Source organism: Schistocerca nitens, chromosome 1 (assembly GCF_023898315.1).
Source record: "Schistocerca nitens isolate TAMUIC-IGC-003100 chromosome 1, iqSchNite1.1, whole genome shotgun sequence".
Classification (NCBI taxonomy): Eukaryota; Metazoa; Arthropoda; class Insecta; order Orthoptera; family Acrididae; genus Schistocerca; species Schistocerca nitens.
The window spans coordinates 1,236,778,179-1,236,796,553 of record NC_064614.1 but is presented as its reverse complement, the minus strand read 5'-3'; the positions used below and the strand labels follow the sequence as shown (position 1 = coordinate 1,236,796,553).

General features: G+C 41.8%; 1 protein-coding gene across 1 annotated transcript in view; it reads left to right on the top strand.

Moving 5' to 3' along the window:
* LOC126239761 (uncharacterized) overlaps positions 1 to 17,566 on the top strand; it is a 148,374-nt gene extending 130,808 nt beyond the window's left edge. Inside the window, exons 10-11 of the mRNA XM_049947883.1 lie at positions 4,983 to 5,068; positions 16,283 to 17,566. Of these exons, the coding sequence (XP_049803840.1) occupies positions 4,983 to 5,068; positions 16,283 to 16,366 (170 nt within the window). The 3' untranslated portion in view covers positions 16,367 to 17,566. The remainder of the gene's footprint in view (positions 1 to 4,982; positions 5,069 to 16,282) is intronic.
* Positions 17,567 to 18,375: the final 809 nt, after the last annotated feature.

The following is an 18,375-nucleotide window of genomic DNA, read 5'->3' as shown; positions in this document are numbered from 1 at the left end:
TAAGTAACCTTGCCCAAAAACACCTGGAGTTCAGATAAGTCTTTGGGACGAGGAAGGGCCTCAATGGCCACGGCATTACGACCCGAAGGGTGATTGCCGTCTTTGCTAAGCCAGTTGCCTAAGTATTCCTATTCCAGTTGGAAAACAACCCTTGTCCAGCCGACAGCATAAACCAGCAGACTGCAGAGCGTGAAATAAGGCGCTGATGTTTTGCAAATGTTCCTGGCGGGAATGCCCGGTAACCAAGATGTCATCAGGATAATTCACACAGGCAGGGATAGGCTGTGTAAGCTGCTCCAGGAATCGCTGGAAAATGGCCAGCGCCGAAGAGACACTAAAGGGAAGACGCTTGTACTTACACAATCCGAAAGGCGTGTTGATAACCATGATGTTCTGAGATTCGGCAACTGGTGGTATGCCTCAGCCAGGTCAATCTTGGAAAAATACTCTCCCCTGGCAAGCTGGGCAAGAAGGTCTTCCTTTCGGGCAATGGGGTAAGTGTCAACGAGGGACTGAGCATTGACTGTAGCGCTGAAGTCCCACACAGCCGAAGGGACCCATTCGGTTTCCGTATGACCACCAGTGGTGTCGCCCGTGCACTGTAAGTGACAGGCTCCAGCATGCCAGCGGCCTGGAGCCGATCAAATTCCTGCTTGACTGCTGGCTGTAAGGCCACCGGAAAGGGGCCGGGCCTGGAAAAAGTGAAGCTGTGCATCCGGCCGTAGGGTGATGTGCGCCTGAAAGCCGGAAGCACATCCGAGATCCGGTGAAAACGACGACGCAAAAGTGGAGCGCAGATCGTCCAAGTCCTGAAAGGGAACAGTTGTGGAAACGACCTTAACTTCGTCGGAAATTGAAAGCCAAACAGTTGAAACGCATCCAGGCCAAATATATTTGAAGCCGATGGATGGTCGACAACAAATAGGGTAAGGGTACGTCACCTGGACAACGAACTGCCCACGAAGGGGAGTGGAACCATCGCCGTAGACGACCAAACGGCGAGAGGGAGGCAACAACGCAGGAGAGCCCAGCCAGGTATATGTCGCTATATTAATCAGGGAGACTGGCCCCAGTGTCGACCTGAAAACTGACATCCTCAGTGAAAACGGAGTGTGAGGAAAAGCTTCCGTGCTGACAGGTCGTCCTGTGGGACGACCAATTGCAGAGCATGGACTGTATCTGGAGGCCCAGGAGGGGCAGGACTGGAGCGAGTAGAGCGACTACGACAAACCAATCGGATGTGGCCCTCCTTGTTACAGAGCGTGCATGTTTTCCAACGGTGGGGACAATCAGCCCGCGAATGTGCAGTAAAGCACTGTGGGCAAGATGGAAGTGGACCGCGCGACCGGCGACGAGGAGCAACCGGAGGCGCCGATGCCATAGAGACGTTAGACAACGATGAGTCCCGATGGCGCTGGCCTCTGTCGGCTGGGCCACATCAACATCGCGAGAGCGGAACCCGCCGCGTTCGCCGCCACCTGCGGTCGTGCCATAAGACGCTTGTTAGCCGCTTGAGCAATTTCAAAGGAGTGGGCAATGTGGAGAATCTCTTCCAAGGAGAGGTTGTCGAGTTTCAACGCCGCAGTACGGACCTCAGGATCGGGAGCCAGCTGAACCACCACATCTCAGATCAGGGAGTTTGCATAGAAAGCCTTACACTGTTGATTGGTGCACGTAAAATCGCATCGATGGCTGAGACCCTGAAAGTCTGTGACTCAGGAACGATACGATTGACCAGGCTGTTTATGGTACTGGTGGAACTCCAGCTGAGAGGCGACCACTTGGTAGCGTTGGGAATATTAGTTTGTCAGCAAAAGGCAGATCTCCTGGAAAGAGAGAGCCACAGGATCAGACAACGGTGCCAACTTGCGGAAAAGAAAGAACGTGTGCGGGGAGGCCCAAGACAAAAACAACGACCACTGCAAGAAGTCGTCCGTGACTTGAAAAGCTGTGAAATGTTGTTTCAGCCGATGTAAGTAGGTTTCATAGTCCTCGTTAGTGTCATTAAAGGGTGGAAACGACGGCGGACGTGGGAAAGCATCGGACACCCGAGGACTCTGAAGCTGTTGTAGTAACATGTCCCGGGCATCGACTTCGTCTGTTAGCAACTGCAGCGACTTTTGCAAGATGTCTAACTGGAGTTGCTGCTGCTGCTGCTGCATGAGCTGCTGCTGTTGCTCCAGCAGACAGACCATCTTCGCCTCCATACCAACAATGACCACCGTTTACTTCATCGCCAAAATGTTGTAACTGCGGCCGGGACGGTCGCGGGTAGCAATGACAGAAAGCGCGGCAGGACCCGCAGAGAGGCCCACGAACAACAACACAATGGGAGAGGACGGACACGACCAACGAAGGACAGAACGAACAACAATTAGATTGAACAACGGAGTCACAAGGAAATCTAACAAACACGTCCACTCGTACACAGAACAAGAAAGTAAGCTATCTAACGCGAGGCGAGGTGTCAACAGACGTACGCAAGATTAGACTGGCAGGCTGAGCGACAGGCAGGCACTTAAGTACTCTATCAGGGACGCCGCTAGTGGCCGCTGCAACCACGTGTTCCACTGTGTCGCCCTCACTCTAAATGCGGGCCAGGAGGCGCGTGCTGCCACAGCTTACGGTGCAATGGTGCAGAGACCTCTATGGGTCTTCGACGTCCATGATGTCTGGCGGGGATTCAAATTCCGTGGCTCGCGGTACCAGAACCTTCATCGACAACGGAGTCACAAGGAAATCTAACAAACACGTCCACTCGTACACAGAACAAGAAAGTAAGCTATCTAACGCGAGGCGAGGTGTCAACAGACGTACGCAAGATTAGACTGGTAGGCTGAGCGACAGGCAGGCACTTAAGTACTCTATCAGGGACGCCGCTATTGGCCGCTGCAACCATGTGTTCCACTGTGTCGCCCTCACTCTAAATGCGGGCCAGGAGGCGCGTGCTGCCACAGCTTACGGTGCAATGGTGCAGAGACCTCTATGGGTCTTCGACGTCCATGATGTCTGGCGGGGATTCAAATTCCGTGGCTCGCGGTACCAGAACCTTCATGATTACTATTGATTCACTTGCAAACACTGCTGGCATACACTTTTTTACAGCTCTAATGATCTCATTGTTGTTGCAGTTGTCTTCAGTACTGTAAAACCATTATATGACGCAATCCTCCCCATCTTTATTCTCACTAGGAACATGTCATTGTCAAAAACCTCTGAAAGGATTTCAGATTTGTCCATTTTTCTGAACAGGACCATCTCTGAAAGCAAGAGGAACTTCCAGACAAAAAGATAACTATTTGAAATATCAGAATACAGTCAAAATGCTAAATAAGCAAAAAGTACATGAAGGCGATCAAGTTTGATACATCGACTACTGGTGTAAACACCTAAATACACTGCTGGCCACCAAAAATGCAACCCCCTGAAGGGAGCATCTAAATCAGGTGAAATTTGCAGCATGCGTTTGTGGCGACGAGAGATGCACATGATTAGCACTCCAGTGCAGGCGCACATCACGGAAGCCACTAGCGCCACCTGCAAACGCTGTATGCTTCATAGAAGAGAGTGAGCATCTTTTGAGCATGTTTCGGTATTCGACCGAGAAAGAACAGTTGTCTATAGGGATTGCAGATTATCCTTCAGAGAACTCAGTGATCGAAGGGACCGATTGCGCCCACCTCATAGCACCGCTACATGTGATGACAAGACATATTCTGCGTGTGGCAGTGATGGATCACGCTGCTACATCACAACAAATTTGGTTTCTTGCGCAACAAGCATTGTCTGTACATACCATTCGCCATTGTTTGCAGCGGAATGGACTGTCTGCAAGGCGTCCATTACTGTGTTTACCACTGAGCCAATGCCACAGGCGTTTTGCACTAGCAGTGGTGTGATGAACGATGGACATGAACAACCGAACGGTACGATATTGTTTTTACCAACAGATCCCGATTCTGCCTGCAGTACCACAGTGGTTGAGTTAGCGTATGGAGACATCGTGGTGAGACACTTCTGAACTGCTGCCTTATGCACCACCATACCGGTCCTGCACCCAATATTATGGTTTGGGGTGGTATTGGATACCACTTTGGGATCCCCTTAGTACACACTGACTGTACACTAAACTGAAATGTTGGAGCCTGTTGTCGTCCTATACTTTGGGATCCCCTTAGTACGCACTGACTGTACACTAAACTGAAATGTTGGAGCCTGTCGTCGTCCTATACTTTCAGAGCTTTCTGATGGCCCCACATTGGAACAAGATATATCTGGTCAATGATGGCATTACGACTGGCCCAGGATACACCATCCACTGTTACACCAGATCAACTTTGGCAATATGTGGAAACAGATTGCTATATCCCAACAACACATCCAGAGCCTCTTTGATTCAATGCCAAGGTGGGTAGCAGCAGTTATAGCCAGCAAATACTGATTTCATCATCTTCCTCACTTCACCTGGCGCTATATTTTCAGTCATATGTGATCTTTGCTCTGGTCCTCCTCAGTGTTACATTTTGAATGGCCAGCAGTGTAGCAGAAGTAGTTAAAATATATCACAGCAGATGACATCCACAGACAGATTGTAGAAAATGATTTATCTTGAGAACCGTCCGTAACAGATGGCATGCGAAACATGAGTAAACTCAGGGAGCCATCTGCAGTGTGTTAATTAAATTCCATATGGTTCTTTATAGTATTTGTTTTTGTTTCCAGCATCACACATTATTGTTAACATGAGTGTAACTCTATACACAGAATATATTTTTATTCTGTATTTGTGAAAAATATTAGTGAGTGATGTATGACACATTTTTAGATAATAGCAATTATAATCTTGTTATATTCTCAATGTTGGATTGGGGGAAGTGTGGTCAGAAAAATGATTGTATGTAATTATTCTTTCATTTGTCCTTCCTGTTTAAAGCACTGACAAGTTGTAGTATTAAAACACATGCATTTCTGCTTTTTCACAGAGTTCTTCAGTATAGCAGACATAGGAAATCATTCTTCAACCTGCATTGTTCCTGCTGACATTCATCAGCTAAATTCAGAAAGAGAGGTAAGACATCAGCCAATTGTTCTTTGATAACAACAAATTACAGAAACTCAAGCATCCTTTTATTTTACTGGTAGGTAAAAGGCGAGTACACGCAGACAATTGAACTAAATACAGAAATGCTGTTCCTCCAACAAGTATCACATGAATTAATGGAATAGTGTAGTAAGATGTTTAAGTGTGATGCACTCATACATTGTACCAGCCGTCTGACTCGTAGACACACACTGGATGAGCAGTGCACAAGGTCTCATTGCATTTGATCAGAGTATATCTTCGAAAAGATGTAGAAGCACAATACTTTTACAGATCACTGAGGAAAGGTCTATTAAGAAATGTTGATTTGTTTTCACTGCCCCAGGCTTAATTGGTGTGGTTATCTACACGTGTTTGCCATGGCTCTCAGAGTGCAGTAGCAGTAGGCCACAGTACAGTAGTCCACTTAGCAGTCTAATGCTACAAGTGCCATGCAGAACCTGGTCCTCCTATGGAGTAAAGATGCCACATTGAGAAACTCTGATAACTGAATGTTGCAGGCCATGGAAATTAACAGTGCAGACACACCACTAGTGGTTGCTTAAAGCATGGAAAAATTCAGTTTGTCAGATTATTCATGGCAGAATATTGTATGTAAAGGCTGTTAGTGGCTTCAAAGGCACTCATGGACAAGACAAACTAAAATTCAGGGTAGCAAAACAAAAGCAGAAGTGCTGAGCTTCATTCTCAAATTATCCTTTGAAAAGGTAAATCCAGAAGTATTGTCCCATTCAATTCTCGTGCCACTGGAAAGGTGAGTAATATAGATAACACCAGTGATGTTGAGAAACTGCTAAAAGTAAAAAGGCTCTGTGACCTGACGGAGACACTATCATTCTCTACAGAATGTGCAATTGAGTTAACCCCTCTGTTAACCATAATCTATCATAGGTCCCTTGAAAAGAGAACTGTGCCCAATAATGAAAGAAAGTACAGGTCATGGCTGACTACATGAAGGGTAGCACAAGTGATCCTCAATATCCTTGACATACATTTGTTCTAGAATCCTAGAGTTGGTCAAAATTCATTCAGATGACGGATAACCAGTGTAGGTAAAATTATTATTCATTTACACCAATAAAAATATTTGTTTTTTGTGAACAAAAGGATGCACAAATAAAATATAATAACATCAAATCCAAAAACATTTATTGCTCCATTTCTTTTTCACTTATTGGACAGATGTACTTTTTATTGAATTTAGATACTTTTTGGAACCTGTTTTCTTCTACCATTTCATCAGACAGTTTATTGGACTTTGGAAGATTTACCATTGTGGCATTGAAAAAAAAAATCAATTAAAAATATCCACAGACACCGAAGAGAATCTTTTGAAAATTGCCTTTATTTCAGAACACACACACACAAAGAACTACCTACTGGTTACCTTCCAAGAATTTATTACCTCCAACTTGACTTAATTATCTTTCCACAGGTCCGTTCCCAATAACATAAACCTGTCAGTAGAAGAAAGAACAACCATCCACAACCTCAAGACAGATCCTGGTATAATCATCCTCCCTGCACAGAAACCCTTCCCCATTGTCACGATGAATTACAGTGATTATGTGACAGAAGACATCCACCCTCTGAGTCCCCCACTTACTAACCCCCCTCCCCCCACCAAATTGTGATTCCATCCAAGAAGTCTAACATAACCCCTAGTCAAATCCTTTGGCTAATCCTAGAATCTCTCCCTCCCCCAAAATCAATCTCCCTCCTCCTGCTAATGGTAACCTCCCAAAACTGGTAAACCTAACAATCATGAACACCCAATTGTAGCTAGTTGCAGTGATCCCACTGAAAGAATTACTGCCCTTTTCAACCAATACCTCCATCCAATTTGCAGTAGCGTAACCTCTCATATTAGAAATACAAACATTTTCGTCATCGACTTTCAAACCATGCCCACCCTAGTATCACCTAGACCCCTACTCATCATTGTTGATGCTACATTCCTGTGCAACATCTCCCTCCTCCAAATTCCAAAACTAACACTTCATTCCATATACATCCAGCTAATTATATACTCACAAATAACTACTTTTCTTTTGAGGGGAAAATATACATACAAACCCGCAACACAGCTATTGGCACCTGCATGGCTCCCTCGTATGCGCTATCTTCTTAGGATCTAAAAACCCCAAACGCCATGTTTGTTTCATTTTCACTGAAGATACTTCCCTGATATGGACCCCAGCGCAAACACACACCGTCCTCATTCCTCCAAGACTTTTAACACCTTCTCTCTCATTCGTTTCACATGGTCATCGTCAGCCCAGTGTGCCATCTTCCTTGATGTTGATCTCCAACTCATGATGGCACCATCCATAATTCTATCTATATTAGGTCCACTAAACATCAACAGTACCTGCATTTTGGCAGCTTTCATCCCTTGCACACCAAAAAATCAGTCCCATATAGTCTGGAAACTGGTGGCTGGGACTTCTCCAGTGATGATATTACCCTTGCCCAGTATGCTGCAGGTCTCACTAAGGCCTTCACAAACAGGCACTATCCACCAAATCTAAGTTGCATAGTTCTCCCACCCTATCCTCATATATCCCCCCCCCCCCCTCATTCTTCCACCATCAAGAACCTGGTGAAACGAGGCGACCCCTCCTCCGTCACCTAGTATCATTCCGGAGTGGAACAACTTAATCATGTCCTTCACCAGGGTTTTGACTATCTATCATTGTGCCCAGAAATGAGAAACATCTCACTCACAATTCTCTTCTAAAGTGTTCTGCCGCCCGCCCAACCTACACAATATTCTGTTCCATTCCTATGCCGCACTCATCCCCAACATCTTGCCACACGCATCATATCCCTGTGCAAGATATGTCTGATTTACCCACCCAGCACATCCTGCTTCAATCCTGTCACAGGCTTACCCTATCCCTTCAGAGGCAGGCCTGCATGTGAATGCAGCCATGTCACATACTAGCCCTGCTGCAGTTTCTGCTCAGCAATTTATGTAGGTGTGGTCGTCAACCAACTGTTAGCCTGAATCAATGGCCACAGCCAACTTGGCTAAGAGCAGAGTTGACCACCCATTGAGAGAATACGCTGCTGAGCACAGTGTGCTTGATTAAAATGGCTGCTTTGCAGGCTGTGCCATACAAATCCTTCTCCCCAGCATCAGATTTTCTGTACTACCTAGAGGGGAGCTGTCCCTGCAATGCATCCGTTGTTTCTGTAATCCATCTGGCCTTAGTCTCCACTAAACAACTGTCTCAGAACCCCAGCTTCACTCAGACTGCACCTCATCCTCCAAATCCACTCCTCCACCTCAGGTCACTGTTCACTGCTCAAACTGATCGGTGGCAGTAGCCGTGTGTTGCATTCCTATCCTTTGCATCTGTTGTGTCTCCCTCCCACATTTCTATCCCATACACATGCTGTGTCTCCTTCCTGAATTTCTACATAGTGCACCTGCTGCTGCTCCACATGCATATCCTGTCCACCTGCTGTCCTCCCTCTCTTATTAATATTATCCCATGTACTTGCTTCCGCTCCTTCCGAGCTGCCAATTACCCTCCCCCAAACTTCCCTCCTGCTGACCACCACCCTTCTCTCCTCGCCCAGTCCACCTGGCACAACCCCTCTACCCCCAGTCTATATTCAGAACTGCAGTCCCAGCATTGTGTATTCACTTGGCTCAGTATAGGTGTGTGTGTGTGTGTGTGTGTGTGTGTGTGTGTGTGTGTGTGTGTGTGTGTGTGTGTGTGTGTGTTTACTGTAGCTTGAAAGGGGATTTGTCTGAGAGTGAATTTTCAATCTTTTTTGTGTACATGTTGATGACGCAGTGCCCCTACTATTCAGTGAGTTGTTGCATTTACTGCTAAATTATTTAGCTTCAAATCATGATCTTCAGCAAAAAATTGAGAAATCTTCAATTCTTCTCTAATGTTTGGTGAGTAAGTTCAGTGCAGTTTCTTATCAGTTCCACCTTCCAAATCTGATTCAGAATCAACAAGTGAATTTTCTTTTCCTATCACAACTTCATTTTCAGTCAGTTCCATTTTAAGTCGTTCTGGGTGGACACTTCCAGATGGTAGCCATTTCTTTGGCTACTATATATCAGACGTTTATTATTACTCTCCATGGATCATGGACGGCAATCCAAATGAACCATTTATTTTTAAATTGAAGATACGACAGTGCTACAGCAGCTGCTTGCTCTCCATTTGGTGCAGAAAAGTTAAAAACAGTCTTCAAATTCTGTCGCAGCCCTTATCCATAGGATGCTGCCAGTGTTCTGCAATATTTGACGGGACTATCCTCCTGTTGTACAGTCCAAAATTCGTATACCAGTCAGGCAAAATCAGTGTGATTATTGAAGCAATCATCTCACCAACTCAACAAGCTGAAGATACCCATTTGGCAAAACATCATGTTCAGCTGCGCAAAGAAGTCTGTAACTTCCTGCTGAAAATCCTCATCCAACAGGAATCATCAACCCTTCAAGGCCTTTTTTAAGGGACCAAAGGCTTGATAACCACAAGGTCAGGACTATACAGCAGGTGCTACAGTATCTCCAACTTGACATTTTCCATATGGCAGATTGATTGACATCTTGTGTCAAATCATGACCAACATGGAGCTTGGCACACCATTCTACAGCACTGGTTTTCAATAGACATGCTGCCCTCTACACATTCTTCATTCTTTGATGGGTGACTACCGGTGTTTGGTCTTCAGCAGCCAAGAAAAGAATAACAGCACATTTGTCCTGTTTGGACACATTTGGTGATAATATTGCTATAATTAACATTTCCTCATTCACCGCATGTACATCGGAAAGACACAAATGTCACTCAAATCCCTTGCCTACAAGTCGGTGTGTATATAAGCTCATTGGGGTCTTGCTATGTTGCATATATACTGCAGCAGCGCCCTCAGACCGAAACTTTCCGATTGGCCCTTATATATTAACAGCATTGCAGGTAATGTTTGAAGTACTGTTTGAAAAATACTGCACAGGTATTCAGTCAGATCACGATAAGTTTTGAAAGTGGTGCAAAGATTGGCAGCTTGCTTCAAATGTACAGAAATGTAAAATTTTGCATTGTATAAAAGAAAAAAGTTTAATACGGCGCAGCTACCAATCAGTGAGTTGCAGTTAGAACGATCAGCTTATACATAGGATGCTGCCAGTGTTCTGCAATATTTGACGGGACTATCCTCCTGTTGTACAGTCCAAAATTCGTATACCAGGAGTAAAAATGTTTAGAGATATGAAACTGAATAGTTACATAGGCTCTGTCATGGACAAAGCAGGTGGCAGACTTCAGTTCATTAGGAGAATACTTGGAAAAAACAATAAGTCTACGAAGGAGATTTCTTATGAATACCTGTGCAACCCAAGCTAGAATATTGCTCAAATGTTTGGGGACTGTACCAAATAAAACTAAAAGCAGATAAAGAATGGCACTTGAATAGTCACTGATTGTTTTGACTCTTGGGAGAGCATCATGGAGATGTAAAAACTTCATTGGTAGGCACAAACTATCTTGTAAAAGCCTGTTTACAAAGTTTCAAGAATTGACTGTAGATGATTAATCTATTAATACACTAAAACCTGCTACATATTGCACCCATAGAGCTCATGAAGATAAAATTAGACTAACCACTGTGTACACAAGTGCATGTAAGTGATCATTCCCTAGCATGTGGTACAATGGGAAGTACCCTATGAAATACACTTGACAATGGTTTTTAGAGTATGTGTGTAGGTGTAGGAAGTACATGCCAGTTGGAGGGCAAAATTCAGACTGTCGGTGCCCTCATATTCAGATTTAATATGGGACAAAAAACACCTTCCTGGTATGTCTGACATTAATTCCTAGAGGTCAGCGATAGCTGCTATAAATTCAGCAAGGCACTGTCCCTCTCCACTGTTCCATTATGGTGCCAACACTTTGATAGCCTATTTAGGGACGTGAATGTGCTGGACTGATCACCAGTCCTGTGAACTCATTTTCTATTGAGAATATCTAGGATGTTGTCAAAAGAAATGTGCATGTTTCAAACTCACTCTTAATTACTAACTATTATTTACCCAACAGAATGTTCTGTGTGTTCTTCATATTTTCATTGTTTTCAGTTATTCCTTTTATCAGATTTTCATTGGACCATCATACATGTTCTCCTAAACAGATAGTTTTGTTTAGTGCAGTATATTCTATCAAATTCCCAGTACAATTTCCTTGAAACTTTTGCCTTTTCTGCACTTGTTGTTTGATTTCATTTGATAACTCTTTTCTTTCGGAAATGTTGAGCATGAATATTTTTTTATGAATCAAGATTAGCATACCAGATTAAAGTAAACAGCAAGTTCGTTATAACATGACAGTTATACAGACAGGGACAGCAGTAATTTAGCAATGAACTTAGACAAACAGCAGGAGACGTTATGTATTGCTGATCATACACAAGTAAGTTATTTGCTCAGGTATTGATATGCACAAAGAAATGTCTACTGCTCTTCTTATCAGTAGACAAAATTTGAAGAGGAATTGAATTAATAAACACAAAAGTAATTTGGTGGTGTCTGAGGCAGTGCTATTCTGTCATCAGAGGGTTTCAAATACATGTTGCATTACTTCCATCTGCCGTTCTACGGATCGGAGTGTGGAATGTCAGATCCCTCTATCGGTCAGGTAGGTTAGAACATTTAAAAAGGGAAATGGATAGGTTAAAGTTAGATATAGTGGGAATTAGTGAAGTTCGGTGGCAGGAGGAACAAGACATTTGGTCAGGTGAATACAGGGTTATAAATACAAAATAAAATAGGGGTAATGCAGGAGTAGGTTTAATAGTGAATAAAAAAGGTAGGAGTGCGGGTAAGCTATTACAAACAGCATAGTGAACGTATTATTGTGGCCAAGATACACACGAAGCCCACGCCTACTACAGTAGTACAAGTTTATATATCAACTAGCTCTGCAGATGATGAAGAAATTGATGAAATGTTTGATGAGATAAAAGAAATTATTCAGGTAGTGAAGGGAGATGAAAATTTAATAGTCATGGGTGACTGGAATTTGAGAGTAGGAAAAGGGAGAGAAGGAAACATAGTAGGTGAATATGGATTGGGGGTAAGAAATGAAAGAGGAAGCCGTCTGGTAGAATTTTGCACAGAGCATAAATTAATCATAGCTAACACTTGGTTCAAGAATCATGAAAGGAGGTTGTATACATGGAAATGGAAGAACCCTGGAGATACTTAAAGGTATCAGATAGATTATATAATGGTAAGACAGAGATTTAGGAACCAGGTTTTAAATTTAAGACATTTTCAGGGGCAGATGTGGACTCTGACCACAATCTATTGGTTATGAACTGTAGATTAAAACTGAAGAAACTGCAAAAAGGTGGGAATTTAAGGAGATGGGACCTGGATGAACTGACTAAACTAGAGGTTGTAGAGAGTTTCAGGGTGAGCATAAGCGAACAATTGACAGGAATGGGAGAAAGAAATACAGTAGAAGAAGAATGGGTAGCTCTGAGGGATGAAGTAGTGAAGGCAGCAGAGGATCAAGTAGGTAAAAAGACGAGGGCTAGTAGAAATCCTTGGGTAACAGAAGAAACATTGAATTTAATTGATGAAAGAAGAAAATATAAAAATACAGTAAATGAAGCCGGCAAAAAAGGAATACAAACGCCTCAAAAATGAGATCGACAGGAAGTGCAAAACTGCTAAGCAGGGATGGCTAGAGGACAAATGTAAGGATGTAGAGATGTAGCGGCTTATCTCACTAGGGGTAAGATAGATACTGCCTACAGGAAAATTAAAAAGGCCTTTGGAGAAAAGAGAGCCACTTGTATGAATATCAAGAGCTCAGATGGAAACCCAGTTCTAAGCAAAGAAGGGAAAGCAGAAAGGTGGAAGGAGTACATAGAGGGTCTATACAAGGGCAATGTACTTGAGGACAATATTATGGAAATGGAAAAGGATGTAGATGAAGATGAAATGGGAGATACGATACTGTGTGAAGAGTTTGATAGAGTGCTGAGAAAGACCTGAGTCGCAACAAGGCCCCGGGAGTAGACAACATTCCATTAGAACTACTGATGGCCTTGGGAGAGCCAGTCATGACAAAACTCTACCATCTGGTGAGCAAGATGTATGAGACAGGCGAAATACCCTCAGACTTCAAGAAGAATATAATAATACCAATCCCAAAGAAAGCAGGTGTTGACAGATGTGAAAATTACCGAACTATCAGTTTAATAAGTCACGGCTGCAAAATACTAACGCGAATTCTTTATAGACGAATGGAAAAAATGGTAGAAGTCGACCTCGGGGAAGATCAATTTGGATTCCGTAGCAATGTTGGAACACGTGAGGCAATAATGACCGTACGCCTTATCTTAGAAGAAAGATTAAGGAAAGGCAAACCTATGTTTCTAGCATTTGTAGACGTAGAGAAGGCTTTTGACAATGTTGACTGGAATACTCTCTTTCAAATTCTAAAGGTGGCAGAGGTAAAATACAGGGAGCAAAGGGCTATTTACAATTTGTACAGAAACCAGATGGCAGTTATAAGAGTCGAGGGGCATGAGAGAGAAGCAGTGGTTGGGAAGGGAGTGAGACAGGGTTGTAGCCTGTCCCCGATGTTATTCAATCTGTATATTGAACAAGCAGTAAAGGAAACAAAAGAAAAATTCGGAGTAGGTATTAAAATCCATGGAGAAGAAATAAAAACTTTGAGGTTCGCCGATGACATTGTAATTCTGTCAGAGACAGCAAAGGACTTGGAAGAGTAGTTGAACGGAATGGACAGTGTCTTGAAAGGCGGATATAAGATGAACACCAACAAAAGCAAAACGAGGATTATGGAATGTAGTTGAATTAAGTTGGGTGATGCTGAGGGAATTAGATTAGGAAATGAGACGCTTAAAGTAGTAAATGAGTTTTGCTATTTAGGGAGCAAAATAACTGATGATGGTCGAAGTAGAGAGGATATTAAGTGTAGACTGGCAATGGCAAGGAAAGCGTTTCTGAAGAAGAGGAATTTGTTAACATCGAGTATAGATTTAAGTGTCAGGAAGTCGTTTCTGAAAGTATTTGTATGGAGTGTAGCCATGTGTGGAAGTGAAACATGGACGATAAATGGTTTGGACTGGAAGAGAATAGAAGCTTTCAAAATATGGTGCTACAGAAGAATGCTGAAGATTAGATGGGTAGATGACGTAACTAATGAGGAGGTATTGAATAGAATAGGGGAAAAGAGGAGTTTGTGGCACAACTTTTTAACAAGAAGAAGGGACTGGTTGGTAGGGCATGTTTTGAGGCATCAGGGGATCACAAATTTAGCATTGGAGGGCAGCGTGGAGGATAAAAATCGTATAGGGAGACCAAGGGATGAATACATTAAGCAGATTCAGAAGGATGTAGGTTGCAGTAAGTACTGGGAGATGATGAAGCTTGCACAGGATAGAGTAGCATGGAGAGCTGCATCAAACCAGTCTCAGGACTGAAGACCACAACAACAACAACATACTTCCATCATCACCCATGTCTTGCCTGGACTCAGAGCTGCCTCTAGAGTTCATCATTTTGCAAAATATGTTGTATTTCTCTCAGTTTGGTCATTGCAATAGGCCACACATTAGCAAACATAATACCAGAAGCTCATATTTTCTGTCGTTTGTGTTTTTTGTATACTGATAAAGTGTGCTAATGAGAGAAATTTTATAGTCAGCCAAGGATTACAGTCAAGTTGAATGAGCTTTAACTAACAGTATTGTAATGTCAGCAAGTCTGTAATTCATCATTCTCATTGCCTCAAGTTATAAAATGCTGCAGATAGATAAATTCATTAAGGGGGAACATACATGAAAGCAATAAACCTTGTGAAAAAAATTGTGTTGGTTCTTCATTTACTATGTAGTAGTAAAATTTCAATTCCTGAATATTATGATCCAACGCCGCTCCTTAGTGTGATAAAAATAATAATTTGCAGAAGGTTACACGGTGCCATGCCCCTTTCTTGTTCTGCATTTCTTCATATTATTTATTCCTGCTTGTTTAGAAGTGGTTGCAAAGGAGTAAAGTTTACAAAAACTGTTTATATATCTGTTATTACAATCTGCAACATGCCTCATTCCAGCAAAGTGTAATCACTACACTTTAGTAATTTTGGCAAACTGTGAATTCTACAGAGACTAGGATTTGATCAAGGAGCTTTCATACTGTTGACATTGAAGGAAATTGATACAAGGAGAATTGCTGCAGCTGATATTATTGCTACTCTGTTTTAAAATCAGATTAACCAAAGAAGACAAGCAAAGAAAAGAATGCTTGAGGAAGAGGAGGAATATGCGTATGGTTTGCACTAGTTCACCAACTTAATGTAAGTCCTGATTACAAACACTATCCAACCTTTAATTCACGTTTCCCTTAACTTACATTTTGGAATATTTAATACAATAGTGAGGTTTTTATGTAAGAGAAAATCCTTAAAATTTGTGCCCCCTCCGCAACTCTCCCGCGCTCTCACATGCACACCCCTCCCCACACCCACACACACAGCGTATGTGCATACGTATTTGGAGAGCTGTAAAAATTCAGCAAAAGAAGGTATCAAAATTCTGTTCCACAGATATTTGTAACAATGGTGTATCAAATATTGTACAAAAAATGCTTTAATTTCTTTCTGATAGATTTTTCAAAAAAGGGACATTCGTACTCACTTTGTTAAAATAATTTAGTTGTTTATAATTAAAAATGTAAAATGCCTGTAAGCATCAGAACACGTGTGTATGCATATAACATATCTCAACAACTGTGCCAAATGTAGTTACATTGCCCTGAGAACTTTGGGCTATTAAATTTTTTTATCCCCCCCACAGTACTGCAGTTCTGCATATGTCCCCTCTTAAACACTATAAGCAGGCCAAATAAATGAGAGAGACCAATTGAGACCAAGTCTAACTGTCCTCAGTTTTTGTATTTAGAAATTAGGACAACGATATTGTATTGCAGACCCTCTCAGTGTTTTAAGTGTATGTCTCTTAATGTTAATATGAATTTGTTTTATTTTTTTCTGTAATACAAATGATTTATCAATTTCACAAGCAATGGTAATATGAATTTGTTTATTTTTTTCTGTAATACAAGTGATTTATTAATTTCACAAGCAATATTTATTCTTTCTTTCTATTTTTTAGATCTGTCCAATATGTGATGAACTGATTGCGAAGGATTGTATTGAGCAACACGCTGCTCTCTGCGCGGAAAATAAATTTGGGTAGTGCCTGATTATTAGTTGTAATTATTTTCCGAATTGCTATCATGTGAACATCTTCCGGAGAAATTACCTGAACCTTGTGGCCTTGTGGTGCTGTACATACAACATGTTTAATGGAGTTGTAATGATTTTTTTGTGATAGTCTCAAATATTTTATGTACATGTCTGTGTGTGAGTTACTGTGCTTGCTGTCAGCATATTCACTAAACTTTTATGTATTTGTAATTATTTAGCACAAATAGTTGGGAATATATGATGTTGGAGTTCAGTCATGTAAAATTTTCTAAATGATATTATAGTCTTCTTTTGACAGTAAAATTATTTATTTGTACAATCCACTATTGTATTCAGGTCATGGGGCCACCATTATCAAGTGAAAACACTTTCCAAATTCTGAACAGTTTCCAAATTCTATGTCTTTTGAAAAACACAAATGGAGACCTTGGTATTAAGCATTGAGTTGAGCTCTGTAAGGTCATTATCTCTCAAGAGCTTTGTTCTCAGATTTTGTTATTCTTTTACTATCCATTTAGTAACATGTACAATTGGTTGTGGATGCGTCTGAATGGATAGTTTGGCACCAACTGTGGGCTAGGGATATGCTTTGTGCATGAAAGCCCACGAAGATGGTGAGAAGAAAAAAAATCAGCCAAGTAGATGTGATGGCAATAGTAGTAGTACACCACAGACCAGCTGTAGTAGAGGACCAGTAACTCATAGCCAGTCACAGAGCTGTCCTGAAACTGTAACAGGACCACCTGAACAAAGGTTCTCCAGAAGCAGCCACTCGCTGCAGTGTAGAAAAAGATCAACCCCTGGGATGACCAGGAAGAGAACGAAAAAAACATTGCGACAAAGCTTGTAGAGAGCTAAAGGCCCTGCAGAGCTCAGCTTCACTCATAATACCCAGGGCTCCGTTTGTCCGTGCGGTTCGATAGAGTCTGTCATCTTTTTCAGGATATACAGAAGCTGAAAGTATTTCCATTTGGTAATTGCCACACAGCCAAAATTGCAGTAGTGGGTGTACAGATAACAATTCTACAATCAAAACAGGACCATGATGTCATTTACAAAATGTCTCAATATAGTTTATCATGGTGTTTATAATCATGTGGAAAGTTTTACTTTGTTACAATACTATGAAACCAAAGAATTTATGTAGAGTATATATTGTACACTTTATAAAAGAAATGATGTAATATTTTGTAGTTTTCTTGTAAATAGCAAGGTATGAACCATAGTAAAATGTTTTATGACTTATATATATTCATTTGACACCATTCCTGCTCACTTTTGTCATTACATTTTTCAAAGTGTATGAAAGTTCAGAAGAACAGAAAAATAAAGCACATTTTTCAGATTTAAAACTTTCTGAAATCAGTTACTAGATAGCAGCCTGTATATTAATGTTATGACCATGATGTGTGTAAGAATTCAGTACAGTAAGACATTGGCTTTGTTTGACCCATGATCATTGTTTGACCCATGATCAGAAGCATTCGGCAGTGTTTGCAAACTGGTTTTACTGTGCATCTGCAGTAGTGAAGAGTTTCCAACTACTATTGGTTTTTACAGTGCTTGTGTGCATATTCTGTATGTTTCGTTGTTTGATCCTGTGCAAAACTTCCTTTAACTCTGCATTAGATTCCATTATTCTGGAGCTAAAGTGCCGTATTTGGTAAGTAACATATTTTAATTTGTGTGCTAAGAAAATCTCATGTTTAGATGCTCTGATACATAAAAGGTCCATCAAAATCATGTCATTGTTGGTGCAACATGGTGGAGTACAAATCAGGAAATGCGACATCAGTGTAGAATCGTGTTATCTTCCAACTATCAATGTTAACAATTCCAAATTAAGCTACTTTTCAAAGTTTTAAGGCACAAATTCCATGCTCGCACATGTATAATGCTCATAAACAGTATAAGATATATTGCTACTCACAGTAAAGATGACCCTTTGAGTTGCAGACAGGCACAATGAAACTCATTCTGGTCCGAGCTGCTGGAGAT